Source organism: Hyaena hyaena, unplaced genomic scaffold (assembly GCF_003009895.1).
Source record: "Hyaena hyaena isolate Hyena2069 unplaced genomic scaffold, ASM300989v1 scaffold_62, whole genome shotgun sequence".
NCBI classification, from domain to species: Eukaryota; Metazoa; Chordata; class Mammalia; order Carnivora; family Hyaenidae; genus Hyaena; species Hyaena hyaena.
This window is the reverse complement of record NW_024080694.1, coordinates 734,612-757,323: the sequence shown is the minus strand read 5'-3', so window position 1 is coordinate 757,323 and position 22,712 is coordinate 734,612. Positions and strand designations below refer to the sequence as shown.

General features: G+C 47.3%; 1 protein-coding gene and 1 long non-coding RNA gene across 3 annotated transcripts; one reads left to right on the top strand and one right to left on the bottom strand.

Annotated features, from left to right (window-relative positions):
* Nucleotides 1-10,338: 10,338 nt before the first annotated feature.
* LRATD2 (LRAT domain containing 2) lies at nucleotides 10,339-16,335 on the bottom strand. Of its 2 annotated transcripts, none has more exons than XM_039231984.1 (2): nucleotides 15,909-16,335; nucleotides 10,339-15,312 (listed from the first exon to the last, which is right to left on the bottom strand). In XM_039231984.1, the coding sequence occupies exon 2, from the start codon at nucleotides 15,214-15,216 to the stop codon at nucleotides 14,272-14,274; it is 945 nt and encodes a 314-aa protein (XP_039087915.1). In that variant the 5' UTR covers nucleotides 15,217-15,312; nucleotides 15,909-16,335; the 3' UTR covers nucleotides 10,339-14,271. The 2 variants fall into 2 exon arrangements, with proteins under 2 accessions (XP_039087915.1, XP_039087916.1); XM_039231985.1 differs by lacking the exon at nucleotides 15,909-16,335 and adding an exon at nucleotides 15,531-15,728.
* LOC120231758 lies at nucleotides 15,699-21,127 on the top strand. The gene is made up of 3 exons (XR_005528406.1): nucleotides 15,699-15,751; nucleotides 20,828-20,901; nucleotides 21,009-21,127. It is a non-coding gene; the product is annotated as an uncharacterized LOC120231758 (long non-coding RNA).
* Nucleotides 21,128-22,712: the final 1,585 nt, after the last annotated feature.

The following is a 22,712-nucleotide window of genomic DNA, read 5'->3' as shown; positions in this document are numbered from 1 at the left end:
AGGTTGAATCATTCTCTCCACAAAAGATATGCTGAAGTCCTAACCCTCACTGTTTCAGAATGAGACTTGATTTGGAAATAGAGGCATTATAGATGAATTAGTTAAGATGAGGTAAGACCTGAGTAAGGTAGGCCCTCCCTCCAATATGACCAGTGCCCTTATAAAATGGTAACTAAGTGATGACACAGACACATGGGGAAGAATGCCATGTCACAACAGAGACGGAAATTGGAGTTATGTTACCGCAAACCAAGGAATGCCTGTAGCTACTGGAAACTAGGGAAAGGCTGAAGGAAAAACATCTCTCAGAGACTTTTAAGGGGAGTTGGGTCCCGTCAACATCTCGACCTTGGACCTTCTAGCCTTCAAAACTGTGAAATAATAAATTTCTATTGTTTTAATCCACTCAGTTTCTGTTGTATAAACCACCAAGTCTGTGGTATTTTGTTATGGAAGCCCTAGGAAACGAATGTGCATGTGAAGCTCTCAGAACAATGCCAGGCATCTGATAGCTCCTTAGTTGTTTGTGTTAATTTTCAAACAATTTCATAAGTTAGGAAATTAGTCTGGGCAAAATACCGCAGACTGGGTATCTTAAACAACAGAAACTTCTTGCTTGCAGTTATGAAAGCTAGGAGTCCCAGATCAGGGTGCCAATGTGGTCAGGCCCTGGGAAGGACCCTCTTCCCGGCTTCCTAATGGCCCTCTTCTAGTTGTATGCTAATGTGGTGGAGAGAGGAAGCTGGCCCTCTCTGCTGAATCATCTTATAAGGACACTAATTCCATCATGAGAGCTTTACCCTAATGACCTCATCTAAACGTAATTACCTCTTTTTTTAATGTTTATTTTGAGAGAGAGAGAGAGAGAGAGAGGAAGCACAAGCGGTGAGGGGCAGAGAGAGAAGGAGAGACAGAGAATCCCAAGCAGGCTCCATGCTGTCGGCACAGAGGCTTGAACCCATGAACTGTGAGACCATGACCTGAGCAGAAATCAAAAGTCAGATGCTTAATGGACTGAGCCACCCAAGCACCCCATAAACCCAATTACCTCTTAAAGGCCCAACCTTCAGATACCATCACATCTGGGGGGTTAGGGCCTCAACATATGAATTTTGGGGAAGCACAATTCAGTCCATAGCAGTAGATTTTATTAACTCCATGAAAATGGAGTCTCAGTGAAATTATAATGTGAAAAAGTATAAAATGATAATGGTATTAAAAGAAGATTCTTGTAGACATGTGAATTCCTCATGGGCCTTTTCATACACAGCCATATATATTCCATAGCAACAGTGGTGTGACTGGCCCTGGACTCAGAGCCTGAGTTCAATTCTGCTTTCTGCCCTTCATGAACTCTGCGGCTTTGGGGACATTACTTAACTGTTTGGAGTCTCAATATCCGTACCTGCAAAGGGGAGAATTCCTAATCTCATGGAGTAGTTGTGGGCACTAAATGACAAATACATATAGTGTCCCCGAGTACCTGGCACAAAGAAGATATCAAATAAGAGTTTGAACATGAAAGATACATAGACAAAGTTGTTTGATCTCACTGTGATTGTTAGAACAGATTTGGACAGCTTCGATATCCACCAATAAGCTACATAAACTATGGTTCATTCCCATAAAGAGATACTATTCAGGCACAAAACAGAATAAGAGAGATTTATGTTAACTTCCTGGGCTCTCTTCCTGTCCCTATGTGTTGTGTGACTTTAGGCGAGTGATTTAACCCCTGTAGGCCTGTTTTCCTGTCTAAAATATGAAAATAAAAGCAGGACCTATTTCACAGAGTTGTCATAAGGATCACATGGCATATAGTCCAGACAAGATGCTTAAAAATCTTCCCAGGCACATAGCAAGCATATAATAAATATTATCCATTATTATATTATAATTCCATTTGGTATGGAAGGAAGGAAGAAGGCCAACTGATTAATTTTTGGGAAAAGATATAAGAATCTACTATTAGCTATTGTTTCTGAGGAGTGAGAGTGGGAATTGAGAGAGAGAAGAGCTTCAACATTCCCTTTACCCCTTGGGTACCATTGGGAAAAACCAGCCCCAAGTCATTGGCTTTCCCCCTTCCCTCTTTCTCACGTAATGAAAGTAGACTGAATGGTAGGTGAGTACTTTCTTTTACTGCCAGCCAGGGCTGTTCTTCAGTCAGGACACATGAGTACAGCAGCTAAAAGACTTCTGTTCTAGTTGGTACATGGCCTCCTTCCCCCCTACTGCCCCCCATGATCCAGTAGGGAAGCATTAACTCCTTGCCTGCTGGGGGGCCCCTGAGAACCTCTGGGATGCTGACTCACCATGTCTGGCTTCCTTAGGTGTCTGTAATCCAAGTTAGTAAATATTTTGACTCATTCTTGGGGCTAGGCATTGAGCTCAGAGCTGCGCATCCATTGTATCAGACTCTAAATGAGTCTTCAAGGGACTTATTCTTATTTTCCCAGTGATGAAATACAGATTAATTATTATATAACTGGCCCAATAGCACACAGCTAATAAGAGTCTCTCTGGCTCCCAAGGACATGCTCCTCTCATTGTCTCTGCTTTCATTGTCTCCTTTTCCGTCTCTAAAAATATTCCTCTGTTCTGCCGTAACGAGTTATTTTTAAAAAGTTAGTTTTACCAGTTTTGTAGTTCTGGCTTCTTCCAACTGGTTCAACAGTTTCAAGAGTAGAGCAGAATTACCAACTCTGTGAATAATTAACAAGTTGAGTTTGATCTCTAGCCTAAAACTGACCACTGAACTTGATTATTTGCCATGAGCGAAAAGACGAGGGAATTTCCCTAGATCAGCCCTTTTTTCGTGCCTGGAGAGGTGGGGAAGCCAGAGGCTCATTCTCACTCTGTTGCCCCTCTAGGAGATGAAGTCCCTTGCCCAAGGTCACAGGTGCTGAACCCAGCCTGGAGACTGGGACTCTAGTCTGTGGGGACTAGACAAGGTTTTGGAAATTAGTCTCAGGTTGAAGTCATTATCAGTTGTGTGACATTGGGCAAAGTTACTCCCTCCTTCCCTCAACTTCTTCCATCATTTATAAATGGGGGTGATAGTATTTATAGGTACTTAAGCTAATATTCTTCAGTGATATTAACATTTTTCAGCAGTCATCAACCAATCAAAGTGGTATGCATATAACTGCAGCTGAGTGCTGGAGGCCCCAACTCTGCAGGCAGGCATGTCCCTGTTAGTCTGTGGGGATATTGCAGGGGTCCCCGGGCAGCGGCAAGGTGGCCAGGAAGGTGGGGGTGCTCTAGGGGGGGCAGAGGCGGGTTTTGGGGAAGCAGATATTTATCAACTGCTATGGAAGTGTTTTAAGATTTTAACACCTACTCGGCTGTTTGAATGGCTACAGGATGAAATAGGGGTCCTTTGCAATGCGAGTTTGCATTTATAGGGGAATTTACTCTGCTTGGTACTGTGGCAAAACTTCTTTTCTCTTACATGATTCCACATAATCTTCACAAACACTCTGGAAGGTGCCACCTCAGGCCCATTCTTTCGATGAGGAAACTGCCTCTCTGAAAGTTACAATGGCTAGTAAGTGGTAGGCCAGTTTTCCAAATTCACGCAGACCCGTGTCAGAGCCAGCCTCACACCTGCAATGGGAGAGAGTGGGGAATCCCGGGCAATAGTGGCAAATGGAAGTTGAAAACTTGGCTAGGAAAAATGAACTACTGGGACCTCATCAAGATTAAAAGCTTCTGCACCGCAAAGGAAACAATCCATAAAACGAATAGGCAACTGACGGAATGGGAAAAGATAGTTGCAAATATGTATCAGATATAGGGCTAGTATCCAAAATCTATAAGGAACTCACCAAACTCCACACCCGAAAAACAAACAATCCAGTGAAGACATGGGCAGAAGATATGAACAGACACTTCTCCAAAGAGGACATCCAGATGGCCAACAGACACATGAAACGATGCTCAGCATCCCTCCTCATCAGGGAAATACAAATCAAAACCACACTGAGATATCACCTCACGCCGGTCAGAGTGGCTAAAATGAGCAAATCAGAGGACTCTGGATGCTGGCGAGGATGTGGAGAAATGGGCACCCTCCTACACTGTTGGTGGGAATGTAAACTGGTGCAGCCCCTCTGGAAAACAGTGTGGCAGTTCCTCAAAAAATTAAGAATAGAACTCCCCTAGGACCCAGCAATAGCACTGCTAGGAATTGACCCAAGGGACACAGGAGTGCTGATGCATAGGGACACATGTACTCCAATGTTCATAGCAGTGCTCTCAACAATAGCCAAATCATGGAAAGGGCCTAAGTGTCCATCAACTGACGAATGGATTAAGAAGATGTGGTTTATCTATAGGATGGACTACTACATGGCAATGAGAAAGAATGAAATCTGGCCATGTGTAGCAACATGGATGGACCTTGAGGGTGTTATGCCGAGCGAAATAAGTCAGGTAGAGGAGGACAGATACCATATGTTTGCATGTATAGAAGGATTAGGAGGAACTTAACGGAGGACCATGGGGAAGGAGAAGGGGAAAAATAGTGGGGGAGAGGGAGGGAGGCAAACCATGAGAGACTCTTGAATGCTGAGAACAAACGGAGGGCTGAAGAGGTGGGGGGAGGGGAAGGGGGGTGATGGGCATGGAGAAGGGCACTTGTGGGGATGAGCACTGGGTGTTATATGGAAACCAAGTTGACAATAAACCATTAAAAAAAAAAACTTGGCTCGGAAAGGATGAGTAAGAGAGATGAGCTGCTGGACACTTCAAATGAGGTGCTAGACACATGGAGTTCTTGGGCAAGAATGACATTAAAAACATGTACCCCTTGGGGCGCCTGGGTGGCTCAATCGGTTAAGCGTCCAACTTCAGCTCAGGTCATGATCTCATGGTTCGTGAGTTCGAGCCCCGCATCGGGCTCTGTGCTGACAGCCAGCTCAGAGCCTGGAGCCTGTTTCAGATTCTGTATCTCCCTCTCACTCTGACCCTCCCCTGCTCATGCTGTCTTTCTCTCTCTCTCAGAAATTAAATATTTAAAAAAATAAATAATAAAAACGCGTACCCCACCCCCATTATGCAAATGGAATAAAATGTTGACAAAAGATTAATCTGTGTCAAGCAAAGGTAGAGTTTCTTTTGCCCTATGTTTATTCAAGCAACTTTGAAACTCTGTCCCAATAATAAGTTCAAATAAAAAATAAAAATCACAGCCCTTTGCACACAGGGCTTCATCTTCCCTCAGCATTTGGTCATCTATCAGTTGGATTGTTCAGTCTTGCCTTCATTGACTCAGTTTTCAGGGTACCAGTGGCCACTGAAGAAGATGTAGGTGGAATGTTCCACCTTGTCAACCTTCAGCAGCACCGAGGAAACCTGAAGACAAACTTTTGTGATTGTGTGATCTGGACATGCTCGCAAATGAGAGTGAGTGTAACTGATGCAAGCACCGGCCACTTAGCAGGAAGAGCATTGCCGTGGGAGTCCGATAACTGTGGGCTGAATCTTGTTTGGTCCATCTCACAGGTCAGCCATCTTGGGCAAATCACGACTTCATATTAAAATAAGATGGCAACTTCCTAGGTTACGCTGGAGATTAAATGAAATACCATTTATAAGGTTCCAACCATGGGGTCTGGAGTACAGTATGTGCTCAGTGAACATTTTATGACCTTTTCTCAAAAGTTCAATTTCTACACTTATTCAAGGAGAATGGTAATTGTATCTTAAAGAGAGGGTGCAGAGATTTAATTCAATAACCTGTGAAAGGCGCTTTAGCAATGCATAACATTATCAACACGTTAAGTAAGTGTTGTCCTTGCTAGGGGGAGTATGAGGTGGCTCCACTGTCCTCTGGTCCCTAACTATACCTCACAGTTGAATGTCTCATTTTATCCTTATTACTTTCAAGTGTCTTCTGACTCTTTAATCTGATTCTTCCAACACGATTATTGAAGCATTATATGCCTCAGAACACAATTCACATCTCCCTATCATGCCTAGCCCAGGGCTGTGGAAGCTCCAAACATGTGGTGAACACGTGCATTTTGGAACAGAAGACTAAGGACGTGACAGGCATTAAAATGAAATGTTTGTCCAAAGTGATCTGTAAAGAGGTGAAACTATGAGGCTCTGGATATTTCCTCCCCTTATGAGTGAATCTTCAATTTCAGGATTGTGACTCGTCAGAAAACATTAGGGTGCAGACAGCTTTGGGGGGGCCATGATTCTTCATCGTCTTGCTCCATGGTATCACAGTGCAGTTAGGAATTGTGTGGTAAAGTTTAGTTTCAGATACACACACACACACACATACACACATATACACACACATGCACATTTAGGTCAGTCAAAGTGGCTAAAAGAAGTTATTCACTTGCCCACTGACCACACAGCAGGTCAGCGGCTGGAGCCATGATATGAAGTAGGCCTGTGTGACCTGACCTTGGCCTGAAGGGGGAAAGGAAGTCATGGAAATACAGTGAGGGGCAGTTTGAGTAGGACTGTCACAATGCTCTGCCACCGGGCGGGTGGAGGTAATCAGGGGATGGTCAGCATTCACCCAGGGCTGCTGACTGTTACTGATTATGAGGATGCAAGATCTCTCTCGTGACAACTGCTTCTCCTCTTCCTGGCTCTTCTGGCCTCCAGGGTCACACTGCCTTCAGAGTTGCTGCAACAGGAGTTAAAATCTACCTGCTACTCAGATAATGCCACGTGCCAAATGCTGGGGCAGAATCAGGTTCTATGTATTCTCCTTGGGTAAGGAGAAGGGAGCGGCAGCTTAAAGGGGGGAGTGGCTGAATGGCCTTCTGGTGGAGGAGTCCTAGCCTGGGGCTTTGGAGACCAGCACACCTGATCCAGGCTGGAAGCTGCCACTTACGAGCTTGGTGACCATGAACAAATCGCTTCACTTCTCTAAACCTGTTTCCTCCACTGTAAAATGAAGATACGAGCATCTGTCCAGAAAGGAGGCTGTTGTGATGATTCAACCTGGACACTGTGGGCAAGGTGACTTCATCAGTGTTAATATTATCATCACACTGTCACTTCCAATTCCCCCTCAGCTCTCCAACACCTAATACCTTAAAATTCTTTGGAAATATTTGTTGAATTTAATGAGTGAACGTATTAAAATGTATAAACAAAACAGTTCATCTACTAAAAATCAAAGCTCAAGAAACATTTCAAATGCCATAGCAGTAGCAAAACAACTAAAGTATCAATTGGTTATCTCTTTATCTTACCAATTTCTTGTATCTAGCTGAGAAATTCTCCAGAACTAAAGGGAAGATCTCTCTCCCAGACAGTAACTTCATTTTGAATAAGGCTTTTCAACACATAACAATATCCTAGATTTTCTCTAGTCGATCATAGTAGGTATTGATCTGGGCTTTATGTGCATGTTTCATTTTGTGCTCACAACAGCCATTTAAAGTAGATACTATTATTGTAGTCCAATTATATTATTATGCACATTATATACTTATTTTATAAGAGTAACTGAAATTCAGAGAGTTCAATCGACTACTGCCATACGCCACACTGTATAGAAGATAAATTAAGGCTTCCAACCAAGTATTTAACTTCTCCCAAGAAGTTTAAGATTATCAGCTTTTATAAAAAAAAACATTTAAACGTTTATTTTTAAGAGAGAGTGAGAGAGATAGTGTGTGAGCAGGGGAGGGTCAGAGAGACAGGTAGACACAGAATCTGAAGCAAGCTCCAGGCTCTGAGCTGTCAGCACAGAGCCCGACACGGGGCTCGGACTCACAAACTGCGAGATCATGACCTGAGCCGAAGTCAGACGCTTAACCGACTGAGCCACCCAGGTGCCCCCAAGATTAACAATAAGCAGAGCCCAGAGTAGAAAAACCAGGTAGTTTGACACTATTCAGTTCTTTGTGTCTAGGTACCTCCAGTTCAGCCCAACCACTGAGAATCCTCAGTTATGAGGTTTTAAAAAAAAAAGGCACCTATAAAGATAACCAAATCTTGGGAGTTAATTATATTGTACACGTTTCCTCCCAAAAGTAGCAGAGCTCATCTTTTTTTTTTTTTTAATTTTTAATGTTTTTTAAAAAATTTATTTCTGAGAGAGAGACAGAGAGCATGAGCAAGGGAGGGTCAGAGAGAGAGGGAGACACAGAATCTGAAGAGCCTCCAGGCTCTGAGCTGGCTGTCAGCACAGAGCCCAATGCAGGGCTTGAACCCACGAACTGTGAGATCATGACCCGAGTCGAAGTCAGATGCTTAACCAACTGAGCCACCCAGGTGCCCCAGCAGAGCTCATCTTTTGAGTCATTTATGGCCACACCTGACAAACAAGGCATCAAAGACTTACTATAGCATCAGGCAAAGACCCAAATTCATACTCTACTTCATCACCTGCTGGCAACTGAATTCTGGGAGAGGGAAAGACAGTGTCACTCAGTTGTTCCCACTTTTCATTCCATCCTAAAACCACTAGCTGCCTGACCCTATTCAAACCAGAGCCATTCCACTACCTTTGGATGATAGGAAGGCTCTCTACTCTAGCAATCTCAATCCTCAAATTCATTCACTCACTCAAACTCACTCTCTCTGCTTGGTCCTACTGGAGTATGAAGCAAAGCCATTCTGAGAGCACCGAGTATTCTTTCATTTCACTCCCCTGACTCCCCCCCTGAATTAATGTAACCTGTGTACACTCTGAAGCCCCCTGGCTTTCTCCTCCACCTCTTCCAGAATTCAGCATAAACGCTTCCTCGTGTAAGCCTCCACGGACTCATTGATGGAGAGATCCTCTTTCGTATACCCTGTACATTCCCGTCTGCTGAAATTAAATTCCTTACTGTGAATTCCTTTTTGGCAAGTAGTTACCTGCCTTACCTGTCAGAATGTAAGTTACATTGAGAACAGGAACTATGGGTCTGGTTTATCTTTGTAGGTTAGGCACTGGGAATTTAGGAGCGTCCCAGTTAAGTACTTCATGAATATTTCATTAGTTACCTCCTTTTTGCCATCATAGGTATAATTTTGGTCTGAATTCTCCAAAGGGGGTACTTCCATTAAACCTATGTCCATCTGCTTCATTTGAAGACCTATCAGCCATCAGCACTTTATAGGGCCATCTTTTATTAGACCGTGTCCTGTACATAGGTGTGAAATTGATTTGCCCTGAGAAACAAACTCCAGGGCAGGGACTATCTCTCAAGGTGTTTTGTTTGTAAGCGATGTTCTAGTACCTAGACTACAGCTCAACATCCTCTAGCCCTTCATAAATAGCTAGTAGCATCTTGTGATTGCAAATATACACTAATCATTCTTGCATCTACTTTGCAGATAAAACTGCTACATTTGTTCAATAAGCAGTTTTCCCAGTTAATTCAGTAAAAGGAAATAAAAGCCCTTCTGCACATATTCTGGGCCTGTTCATTGTGGAGGTCCTTTTAAATGCTTCCAAACATGTCATTTCCCTACATTAAGCAAGCTCTGTCCACATAGAGGAAATGGGAACAGCAGCCTACACCAAGAACGACTAAGTATAAATGCACATTCTGTATTAGGGTCTCCTCCCTCCTTTTACTTCCTTGTGCAGTGAGAACCATGATAAATTAAGGACTCCCACTCTAGGGATAAATGGCTCCCTGCTGCTAAGCTTCCCATTCCCCTCAGCATTCACCTTTTTTTCCTATTCGCATTTCTCATAGGAGCCTTTTGACAAAGCCCAGGCTTTTAAATCTCTCAGGTCTGTGGCAGCATCTGAGTCAGGTGCTGCCGACCTCCCACACACCAGTCCCAGATGCCACATCTGTTCCTCTATCTACCAAGTGCTGGCACCTGCATCCTTATTATGCCAACAGTGCCATATGGTCACATTTTCCCATTTTCTGTAGTTCAGTTACCCAATGAGCACGTGCCCTTTGTCTGAGACTCCGAAACCAAAGATGCAATGGACCTCAATAACCAAAACGCCCCAGCATAGACTCCAATAGAGGCGCGTGGTGATCAGCAATGTTCATATTGGTTCTGAAAAATCAATGTGCACGGAAAATTTATGTTTATGAGATATTTTTCATGAACACTGATAACCTAGAAGCAATGGGTGATTAATTCTCACACAGCAAACATAGGGAGGGTTGTCACTAAATGAATTCATCAAAATGTTTACTGAGCAACGTAGTGATGAAACACACTAATAATCTCAGAAAAATTGCAGCTTGATTTTGGACCACATATGGCAGGAAAAGGTATACAAGTGGAAAAAAATAGAAATTCAGTTAACGCTAATGGATGGTTTATTGGAAACCCTTATAGCGCTTTTCAAAAGGATTTGACAGATTTTGTTTTAATAAGATAGTGAAGAGGAAGTAGTTCAAAAGATGTCATCAATCTTTTATTTAACTAAACACTGCCCTTCATTTTGAAGGAAATGATACAATTTCAAATCAGAACCTCCTTCTCAAGAAGTGGTATGAGAACATAACATTGATTTAACATACAATCTTCAACAAAAAAACAGTTTACACAATTCACCAGGAAATAAAATACACATAGAATTTACCGTGTTAGTCAATGGAACCCCCGTGGGTCACAGGAATTATAGCTAAGAAGAAAACACAGTGAAAACTTGAATAAACTGGTCAAGTTCATAGTCACCACGATTTGAAAAAAAATAAAATAAAATGTAACTTTCCAAACAAAACCATTCAAGGGCCATGATCACAATAGATTTTATTCTAATTTATAAAAAAAAAAAAAAGGTTAGACAATCACGTAATATCAAGAGTCTTCGACACAGTGAATTCCATTTTAAGAAAAAAAAATAGAAAACAAGTAGCATTAAATTTTCTTCACTCTCCATAGCATATGTCATATAAAATTAAAGTTTTGCTTCCAAAAATATGTTTCCATGTGGTTGTCGTGTTGTCTAGTGGTGCTCTTAGGGCCAGAAGCACCAAAGACATCGGAAGTGTTAACCACAGAAGTTGTTATTTTTTCATAAAAACTAAACATTTTCTTAAAGGTCTGGTGGAAAGTCTTCTGCTAGGCATTTTAGTGCTATAAAGTCATTTTAAATCACATGTGGAAGAAAAGCTACAAAAAGTAAGAGTTCTTTCAATACAAAAAAAGTTGTGTAGCTGAAGTTGTGGGCTCCTCTGACATACATAAGCAGTCTCAATAAAATATTTGCTCAAATAAGAAAATAGAATTTGTTTCATTACTTTTCAGTATTCACTCTAGTCCGCGGCCCTGCTTATCGCTGCCACAGCTTCTCGAGAAGGTCAGAATCAATATTTCTTTCAGAGAACATACATACTTCACAGAACAAAATAGTTCTAAAGTCATATTACGAGGGAGAAACAGAAATTATTAAATAGATCTTTTTTTTTTTTTTTTTTTTAAAGTGCCAGATGTAACCATAGCCTGGACATGAAAAACTCACTTATCCACAACACTGCCACCTTGAGGAAAGAGCAGAGCTGGTGGATTCCCCCTTTCTTGGAGCCTTCATTGGTTGGTCGTTGCTTTCAAGTGTTAGAACCCTAACAAAACTTCCAAGCAAATCATTCTTTGCCTTACACACTTCACTTCCCTGGTAGCCAGTAAAGCCATGTGCGTTACACGGGGAAGCGGTACCTGGGGTAGATGGATTTTCTTGTCTAGCTCATTTTCACAAAAACCTCTTCTCTAGAGGCAGAATGATAGCTCGGGTGTGGATTTCACAAGTTCTTCCTTCAAGTTGGGACTTCTCACGAAAAGCAGTTCCTCTGGGGCGCCTGGGTGGCTCTTGGTTTCGGCTCAGGTCACAATCTCACAGCTTTGAGGGTTCAAGCCCTGTGTCTGCGCTGTGAGCGCACAGAGCCACCTGGGATTCTCTCTCCCTCTCTTCTCCTCTCTCCCCCTCCCTGCTCATGCTCCTGCTGGCTTGTGAGCTCCCTCTCTCAAAATGAATAAATAAAAACTTAAAACAACAAAAATGCAGTTCCTCTGTAACAACGGTCAGTCACTGCTGTACCTCCGTGTAACCAATGACATTCACTTTCCAACTGAGGGCCAGGGAGGGACACAGAGATGGGGGAGGGGAAGAGCTGGCTGGCTAACCAGCCCCAACCTGCTAGGCAGTGCCCTTTTGTTCCTCTCCTTCTGCTTACTCGCACACTTGTCTTTAGACTACTGTGTTAAGCATAAAGGAAAATCCAAATCTGTTAGGTACGTTAGGCTCTCCTAAAGGTCTCTTACCTTGCTCAGCTTCTCCACGAACAAGACAATATAGACATGAAGCTGTGACATTACTCAACGTGGAAAACGAGATCTACATTTCGGATGGGGACTGGGAGCTCTCCAAAGTTCCAGACTAGGGCTGAGTGTGGTTCATCTTTTAGCAAAGTGACAGGCCCTGTTTGGTGGTCCTTGTGAGAATAGGGAACACAGCTAAAGCCCTGAAATTAAAGTATTTCATACTGAGGTGCTACGATGGTCTAGGCTTTTAAAAATTATGGCCTCAACTTCCAAGTTTGAAAAAAGTATACCAGGACATCTTTCCGGTCTTGTAAAGTCCCTGGGGCGAAGGCCCCAAGGTTCGCTACAGGATGTTCACACAGAATTCTAATCCCACAGCTAAGAATTCACTCACAAAAGGACTTGTCCTCTATAGGGACTACTGAGAGAAAGAAAAACTTCACTCAACTTTTGAGATAGCATTAGCAATGCCAATCTGCAGCAGAGAAGTACTGTGAAGTCAAGGGCATGCACCATCAGAGTTCACAGGAATACAAGAGATGGGTTGTAAAAATTTTCTAAAAGTCCCGCGGTAAAGCAAACAGGATCACTAGCAGATCCAAACAGCGTAGGCCCAGCCTGTGGCTGACAGAACTCACCGCCACCAACCTGTGCCTTAGGGCTGTCACCAGATTCGGTGCGGACTATACAAGGTGGCCTTTGTGATAGCATGTCACCCCTCTTAATTGCAAAAGCGCTCTCTGAAGGGGTGTTCTCCAAGGAAGAAAGATACTACTGCATTAGAACTAGACGTTGCATCTTGAATTACACTGCATCAGGTGTGGCTAGCAAAATAAATACCTTATCAGTGAACAGACTTCAAGCCTAAGATTTTACCAGGGGCAGAATAAAACTGAAAGTGAGGGGGATGGGGCAGTGAGTAGGCAAACAAAACAAAAAAAAAAAGAGAGAGAAAAAGGAAAAGCAGCAGGCCCACCCCCCAAAGCCTTACATTTTAAAAAAGGTTACCCTCACTGTTCAGGAAGGAGGTTAGGGCGACGGGTGGGAGATTAACCAATTCCTGCCAGGACAACCCCATTTGGCTGTTTGTGTAGTGGTTACTTTATGGGGCGGCACCAGCTGAGGCCCTGTGTGACCTGCAGACCAACACAGCCAAGCAGGTTTAATTAGATCAGAGACACAAAAGGGCTATTCCCTCCTTTGATAACAAGGCGGCTGCAAGTGCCCACAATAGCAAAACAAAGGCGGCAAAAGAGAACCATAATTGAATCCTTCCCCTAGCTGGCCCCTGACGATGATTTACTTGGAACCTGGGAAGCGGTGGCTGGAGCAGGAGGGAGCAAGAGACGCTGCTAGAAACCAGTGCCAGATGATGAATTACTTGCGGGCAGGTGTGGGGGCGGGGGGAGGGGGGAGGTAGCAAAGTCTTTGTTTTGTAGCCCAAGTTTATCCAACTATTTATTACACTTCACAGGGGGGCTGCCCTGTTGTGGTCTGCTGCTTGCAGACCTGGGCCTGGTCTCTGGCCTTACACCGCAGGAATCCCCAGCCTCCCCCCACCTCCCGGGGCGTGGCGGTAGCTGATCTGTGGCTCTGGAACTGGCTCCGGGCTGTCGGGGTGCCGCAGTACTGGGCACCCTCCAGGCCTTCAGGGGGAGGGAGGAAGCGGAAAGGAGGCCGTGGCGGCCACTAGTGCTCGGAACTTTCCTCCACCTCCGAGTGTGTAAGAAGGGTGGATTTTGGACCCAGGTCCAGCAAGGATTAAGTATCGGGCAAGGGCAAGTCCACCATTTGGCTCACCGCAGAAAGAAAGATCCAGCAGGGAGGCAGGAAGTGCCTCTGGCCAAAGTGCTCCTACCTGCTCCCTCTTCCTCCTCCGTCCAAGATAAAAGCTCAAGCCACAGCTGGCTGCGCAATTCGCCAACTCTCCTTTTTCCAAGGGGCCCAGGAGCCCAGATGGCGCCCCGAGGGTGCTGGAGGGGGGAGCGGGGGGAGCGAGGGGAGGGAGGGGGTGGCTGCCGCTGCGAACGGATCCCTCTCAAGGCCCCGCACTCGGCTCGCCCCTCAGTGCACCGCCGCCTCTCGGGCCTGGTCCTCCGGGCCCGGCGCGGGGGGGCGCCCGGGAGGCGGCGTAGTCCGAGCCGCGTCGCTGTCGCCCTCCTCCGGCTCGGCCGGGTGCAGGTGCATGGCGAGCTCCTGCAGCACCGCCGCGCGCCCGATCTGATCGTTGCGCCGTTTCTCCATGATCAGGTCCTCCAGGCTCTGGAACTCGAGCGTGTGGCTGCGCTGCGCCGAGAGCTGGATCTGCAGCCGATAGGGCTGCTTGCCGATGCGCAGCTCGCCGCCGATCTTGAACTCGCGCTTGCCGTAGCGGCACCAGGCGGCGAAGCTCTCCGAGTTGCGCCAGCTCAGCTCGCGCTCCTTGGCGCCCACGTGCGCCAGCGCGTTGCGCACCACGGCGCCGGGGCTCAGCGGCTTGTAGCGGTACAGGTCGTTCACCACGCGGCCGCGCCGGCCCTGGCTCGCGTCGGTCAGGAAGCTGTTGCTCACCTCCAGCCTGTGCAAGTGCACCACCTGGAAGTTGCCCACGTACACGGCCCAGTGCGGGTACTGCGCCTGCGACACGAACTCCACCAGGTCGCCGGGCCTGCACTTGTTGAGCAAGTTCTCGGGCGTGTAGGTGCTCAGCGCCGCGGAGCCCGGCGAGAAGCTCTTCTGGTAGATGCACTCGTCGCGGTAGAACACGGAACACTCCACCTCGTGCAGCCGCGGGTCGTAGGGCTGCGGCGGCGGCGGCGGCGGCGGCCCGTCGCCGCCATCGGGCAAGCCGTCGCCGCCGCCGCCCTCCGGCCCCTGGGGCGGCGGCTGCGGCTCCACGTCCTCGTCGTCGTTGGAGAAAATGTAGGAGACCCCGATGCGAGGCCCGTCGTCCCGGTCCACGCCGGTCGGGTCGGCCGTGGGAACTTCCTTGTAACTTAGGTGGGTCAGTTTCTCCACCTGGTTGCCCATCACGCTGCGGATACACGTTCACACAGCCGAGAGGGGAGAAAGCGAAACCACCACCAGGGTCATTGGCACGGGTCCCCGGACGGGGTCTGAGAGCACCTGTGGGAAGAGGAGAGCAAGGAAGCCATGTGTAGGAGCCCCTCGGTGACAAGGACGATTTCTTACGAGAAGGAAGAAGGGCTGGGGGCAGAGCCGCTGGGGCCATCTTACGGGGAGGCTCGGGTGCGGCGAGGCTTCTTCCCCCGTTTCTCCACCTCCAGGGTCGCGGTCACGGGAGGCCGGGCAACTCTACCTCTACCGCGCCCCCAGCACCTCACCTCGCCCGGGCAAAAGCCCATTGCATCAGCGGCTCCAACGGCTTCCGCCGGCGCCCTACCTGCCGAGCCCCGGCAGGAGGGGGTAAAGAAGAGAAACTTTACTCCAAGCCCCCTTTTCTTCAACGTCCTTTCACCCCAGGGCCCTAACTTAGCCCCGGAGACGCCCCCCAAGCCTCCGTCCTCGGGGAAACCGGCGAGGATCCCGCAGCTCGGCCGGGCAGGTGAGCCACCCCACCCGGCTCACCTGCTGCGCTCGCTCCACCGTCTCGCCCGCCCCTCCCCCGCGCGCCTGCCCTAGGGCTTTGGGTTACCGGCGAGCACTCACCGCAGGGAGGTGGAGGCCTCGGGGAATTACCCCTCCCCCCCCCCCAGCCGCACCTTCCGACTTCTAGGGTGAGTTTGCAGGTGTGGGATCCGCAGTCCCTCCTCTCCGGGCGCGAGTGGCGGCGAGGCTGGGCAGGGGCGAGCGACGCATGTCTTGCCCCCGCGGCTACGTAGCGCCCCGAGATATGAAGGTGGGGGGCAATGCCTGTTTACACCGCACCCCCTCCCTCCTGCTGGGGCTGCGGTTCCCCCTCAGCCTGCTCTCGGGGGAGGTGGGACGCGAGAGAAGGCGGAGAAGGAAGCAGCCGGGCTGCCCGGCGGCGGCAGCTCCGGCTCGGACCCGGCGAGCAACAAGCGCCGGAGCGGGAGGGACGGGATTGGAGATCCGGCTCCAGGCTCCCCGGGCGGGAGCGCAGCCCCTGGCATTTAAAGAGACAGACGCTTGCTCCCGGAGCCCAGGTCTTTCCCACACGGCGCAGAGCCTCCGGGATCCCCGCCTCCCGCCCCGCCCACCCGGGCCGCGGGGCTCCGCCCAGGCCACGCCCCCGCGTCGGAGCGGGTTTAAATCCGACTGGTAAGTAATCAGCCGGCGGGCGGGCTGGGTGTCACCGGTCGCTGATATCTGCGCCGGCCGCTGGGAAGTCTGTTTTATTTATTTCTAGGAGAGAGAGAGAGAGAGAGACAGCGTGAGCAGGGGAGGGTCAGAGAGAGAGAGGGAGTCACAGACTGAAACAGGCTCCAGGCCGGCAGTCAGCACAGAGCCCGACGCGGGGCTCGAACCCACGAACCGCGAGATCGTGACCTAAGCGAAAGTCGGACGCTTAACCGACTAAGCCACCCAGGCGCCCCGCCTACTTGCCTTCTTAGAGCGAGGGCTTTCTGTGGGGGGGGCTCGTCGCTGGTTGCTCAGTTCGTATTTTTCCCAGCCGATGGCTTTAGAAAGAACTTGGAAGGCATACGCCACCTACCAGTGCAGAGATGAGGCAGGAAATTGGAGTTTGGAGTTTGTTGTGCTTCCCCTCCGCCTCTTCTTTCCCACAGTACCTGGAGAGGGAGGAAAAGTCATTAGGGAGTCAACAGACGTTTGCTTCTTTTCTTTCCTAGAATGTATTTCTTGCCAGAGGTCACAGAAAAGAATGTTTTACTAGCACAGCTCAGTTTAGAGGTGTTCTTAGAACGAGTGCTGTGAAACTTCAGGGTAGGAAAAAAAAAGTTCACAGAAAGGGAACAGAATAAAACAGAACGAAGACTAAGTTGCTGGCTTGCTTTCAAGCCCTGCGCTCCATTTATTAGATGTCCCTGGAAGTTAGCACAACGTTGATTTCATAACCTCTTTGTTTCGAGTGTTACCAGGTCATCCGGTAGTGAGAGAAAGCATTCAGCCCTCCTTGTTTTTCTTGGGGGCCAGGGGACACAGGAATTGTGTAATCGTCCGTACATTAAAAACAAATTAGCAGAGGCCCCTCCTGGATGTTTTTCCTACTTGCTGATTTACAGAAGGAAGTGACAGGAGAGGAGTATTGCCTATTAACCTGCTCTACAAGAGGGCACTTCCTCCCTCCATGCTGATTTTGCTTTTTGTTTCTTTGTGTATGCGTGTTTGGTGTTTTGTTTTATTTTGTACCTACGAGGCAGGTTACCAAAGTGTTCTTTGTCTTCTAAAAAAATAGTAGATGGGAGTGGTGGCGGGCCCTTGTTAATAGACAAGCTTAGACAGTCACTGGAACACCAGACTAATGCGTGGTGGAATTAAGAATGCAACTTAAGACCTCTTCTACCCTGTTTTCCATCACTGTTTCTTTTAACTAAATTTTTCCAGGTAACACTATTATTTATTCAGTGTGCATACCAACCAGTGGAAACAGGCATACACTAACACTACTGCGATCCTTTTTACTTTGAGAGAGATAAAAAAAAATCAATCTACTTAGGTCCTTTTGAGCCCGAACAATCAATATTGGCGGGGCTGTGATGGAAGTTAGTCCTTCAGCAAGTCTAAAATCATAGTATAAGTTAGACCAAAAAGAGACTTCTGTGTGCATGCTGTGAAGATTAAATTTAATTATTTTCTGAACAGCCTGGGGCATGTGTTCTGAGGTGCTGCTGTTACCTGAAAGCTTTGGGTCACCACCATGTGAGCTCACGTAGGTACCCATTTTACAGGAAGGAGCTAGGCTTATAGAGGCAATGGTGAATCATCCCATGTTTATTAGGCTGGGAAACTTGTCTTATACACCACACGTTCATTTTACAAGTTTAACAGGCACCAGCAGTGATAGGCCACTTGACCCTTAGCTGCTACTGGGTAGGTTGGCTGGGGATGGGAGAATCCGTAGAAGGACACGGTAGTATGACAGTTTGCTGCCAGCACTCGGGGACAAAGATCTAATAATTAGGAAACCACACCTAGCTGTCTAGATGTCTGTCCCCTTGTCTTGAGGTGCTCTGTTCAGGTATCTGATAGTGGCTCAAAAACGTTTCTTCAACCGACCAACTATAAAGTCTCAGAGAAAACTTGCTCTGAGTCATTTTTATATCCCAAAGCGTGGAACTTAGTAAGTGTTCAATAAATGCCTGATAGATGCTTTGGTGGAATTCTTGGCCATCACTGCCTCCTGCGTAGCTTCTTCTGTTAATTCCTGTTTAGGGGCCCAAACTCCACCTGATCATCTTGGTCAGAGGTTATATAGGGCTCCCGAACATACCTTGCTCGTCTCCAATATCATTTAATTAATTTAAAGTAGCTGTCAGCAATCTGGACACTTGGGAAATCTCATGTTTACATTTCCCACTTCACCTGAAATAGCTAACCATATGAGCCCATCAGGCCCACATTCCATGATAGCAACAAAGAGCTAGAACTAAGCGATGGTTGCTCTGGAGATGAGATGCAGTCTCCAATTGGTTCCATCCTGTCCTACCTACCTCACCTACCTGGTCCTTGACTGGCCCAAGGAGTCTCTGTGTTGGCCATCTCTGCCATTCAAGTTCTATACTATATATATATATATATATATATATATATATAATTCATCAGCTGGTTATATGCCACCTGGTATTATTCTTTAATTCATGTATTTAAAATGTCTTTTCTAGAGAGAGCTTGACTCAAAACATATTTGTTGAAGACCTACTAGGTACCTACTTGTCTTATACACCACACGTTCATTCTACAAGTTCGACAGGCACCAAGCGAGGTTTTACAGATATTCATGTCCCCATGGAGCTCAGTGTAGCGGAGGAGACAGAGAAATAAGTAGACTTCTCAGAACAGTATGACATGTTCTGAAGGAAGAGGAAGTAGAGGGTACTGAGGATAAGTTTCAAGGCATGCGGATATAAAAATGAGTGTCAGAATGTCTGCCATCAAGGGTGTTGGAGTCGTGGGGGTGACACAACTCTAGATTAATAATGACAATGACCAGTGAGCTCTTGATTCTATTATTTTATTAAGTTTAGGTAGGCTGGATGACTTCTCCCAACTGGCAAGTGGGACGATTTCACAGGTCCCCTTGACTTCAAGGCTTGTGCTCACGACCACTTTGTTTGAAGATTTGACAAATACTTGAGTTTCGCTGGTTTTACTGGGCGCCAGAGATAAAACCCTGTAGACAAAGTCCTTTCTCTGATGGCATTTATACACTGATAGGGGGACACAGGTGGCAAGTTAGTCAATGAGTAAGAATTTCTGAGAGAGATAAGGACCATGAAGAAACTCAAATAGGGTAATGGGATTAACCGTGGGTACAGAGAGGGTGTTGGGGTGGTGACCTATGATGGTCAAAGATGGACTCCTGAGGAAGGGGAACTTGAGCTGGCCTTGGCATTCCCTCCATATTCCTAACCAAGGGGGCAAGGAATGGAAATGTTCAGGAAAAGGAAAGGAGCCAATGAGCTAGGGGGCAGGGTTGGGAGGTACTGTCAGAGAGGTGGGAGACTTTGAAGTTTGAAGGTCCTTACTCTGGCTGCCCTTGGAAAATGGACTGGAAAGGTATGGAAGGGAAGCATGTCCAGTAGAGGGGCCAGGTGGTGTGAGAGAAGGCACTCCGTGCTGATGGAGTCTGCCAAGCAAAGGATGAAGCCCTGTGAAGCCATCTTCCCAGAGAGCAGCCGCTCACTGAAGAAATGTTCATTGCGGGGTGCTTGGGTGACTCAGTCGGTTCAGCTCAGGTCATGATCTCACAGTTGGTGGGTTCAAGCCCCGCATGGGGCTCTGTGCTGACAGCTAGCTCAGAGCCTGGAGCCTGTCTTCGGATCCCATGTCTCCCTCTCTCTCTGACCCTCCCTTGCTCATGCTGTCTCTATCTCTCTCTCAAAAATAAATAAAACATTAAAAAATTAAAAAAAGAAAAAAGAAATGTTCTTTGGATTTGGATTCTCAGCCACATGATAGCTTCATCCCCCCAGCCTGGCAGTGACCCAAAATGTCACATCCCACACACCTTCTTGGAGGAGGCACTCAATAAAAACAAGCCGCTCTGAAGGCCAGTTGGTCACTCTCGCAGTATCCCTGTCCAGAGCAGCGGGGAATCATCGAGAACTGATATGTCTACCTGACAAGGCATGGGCGCAGACTCTGCAGGTGTAGTGGTTTGAATGGCTCATTCCAAGAATGTACAGAGGAGGAGCATGAAGGCAGAATTATCTGATTAGGCAGATTGGAACTCTGCCTGTTCCCCAGGCTGGGCCCCAGGCTCACAGTGGCAGCAGATAGTGGAGTGAATTTGCCAGAAAACAGGTTCTTCCACACCTCCTTATTTGGGGAAACTCCCAGACTTACCTGCACCTGTTACCCACTGCTGCGGCTTTGTTGAGACTGTAAGAGGTGAGCGGTAGCAGAATGGAAACGGATGACCTGGGCTGGCGTCCTGTTTGCCAGGTACATGACCTTGGAGCCTCTCTTCTCCATTTGGCCTCCTTTCCCAGTCTCTGAAATGGGGCTGAGGCTACTCTTCGTCTTGTGAATCCTCTAGGGAGACCGCTTATGTGGAAGTACCTTGTAAATCCTGAAGACGTGTGGAGGTGCCAGGCATTATGCGCACATCGTGTAAGAGGCAGATGATGATTTTAATATGGGGAGAAAAAGAATAACCATTTGTTGTGGGAATGGACTTCCTAAATTTCCATACTAATCCTGTTTTTTCCATTTCCCAGATAAGCACTCAAAGGCCCCGGGATGTGAATCTTGCTGACTGTAAGTGAGAGAAGCTGGATTCAAATCCAAATCTGGCTGATTCCAAGTTTACTTTACATGCTTCGTCAAGCTGCCTTAGTAACACCAGCATCTATGTTCATTCAGACATTGGATGGTGGGGGGGTGGTGGGGGCGCGCTAGTATGTCCTCTGGATGTAGAGCAACCACTGTGTCCTGGTGTGCTGGGATATTAGCACTGAAAGTCCTGATATTAGCACTGAAAGTCCCATGTCCTAGGCAGACTGGGACAGTTGGCTGCCCTCCATGGGGGTCAAGGGCTTTCATGGGGTGTTGCCGGGGTTGGAGGAGGGATGGACGGGACCAAGGTGAGTCAGGTGTTTTATTCCAGACTCACTCCCACGGAGGGCCCCCATTTCCCGGTGAGGTTATATACACAGCAGCAACTGCATGAGCAGAGCCAGCCCATAAAAAAGATAACACATACTGTAACCTGCTTTTGTATTCATTCTTTTTTCTTTCTCCTTTTTTTTTTAATGGGCTGCTTCATAGGAGGTGAGGGCTGGGTCTCTCTCCCCTGGGAGCTGCTCTCCCTGCCCTCCTAGGCTGGCTGTCTTGGGCTTGAAAACCTGCAGAAGGAGTTTTGCACTTTAACTGAATTATTCCTTGACCTTCAGATTAAGGAAGGAATCAGAGAGGCCGCCGAGTGGCATCCTTTTCCTCGCCTCCTCCTATATTTTATTTGCTTCCCTTCCCCCTTCTCCTAGATAACCAGAGCAGGCTCTCTCTAGCAGGCTGGGCCACAGCTCGTCTGTCCTGGGGGTAGGGGTGAATACGAGATGCCCCGAGAAGAATTCTGGGGTGGCTACCCCCCACCCCCAAACCATCAGCTCTCCAGGCATTCATCCTGTGGCTCAACGGAGAGGAAGCCTTTAATCCTTTTTCTAGAAGAGGGCTCACCAGTGGGAAAACACTGAGGCCTGTCCCTTCCAGATCCTTGCTGTTTTGGGAGGCCCCTGACAACGTCCTGTTGATGTTGAACCGGAGAGTTTGATTTGTGCTCAGGAGTCTGAGCTTGTAGCTGGGCTCCTGCAGAAGCCTCATGAAAGATGCATTTCACCAGGCGGTTCTAGGGGAGAGACTAGCTTAAATTACAGCTCTATAAATCCAAATATTGGCATATCTGCAAATCCAAATGTAGAGATTTAAAAAAAAAAAAAAAAGCCTAAATTCTAAGAATCTTATTTTGCACTTCTTGTGCAAAATGGGGAGGATGAGGTATTTAGAGAGGAGACCAGGCTGTCAATAATGAGAAAAGCTTTAGCACAGCAAACCCAAGCCCCTTTTCTTTCCTTGGGCATTCTTCATGCTTCCAGAGACAGGAAGAAGAGATGGTATGAGAGAGGAAGACAGCATTTTTTCAGCATGGCTTTCTGCAGGACAGATTAGGGGGACCACCCACCCATCGTTTGGGGCATAAGGCTCAACAGATCTGGTTGGGCAATTTCTGTCTGCTTTCCCCAAGCCACTTCTAGGCTGGGGGTCTAGGGAACCCCATGGGACACTCACCCCACTATAATTTGTTCACAACCCAGCAGCCCCCAGCAATCCCAGGAGATTGAGCCAAACCAGATACTCCTTTGCCCCAAACCCTCCTGTGCCTCCCTGTCTCCCTTGGAAAAGGGCCAAAGTCCCTAAAATAGCCC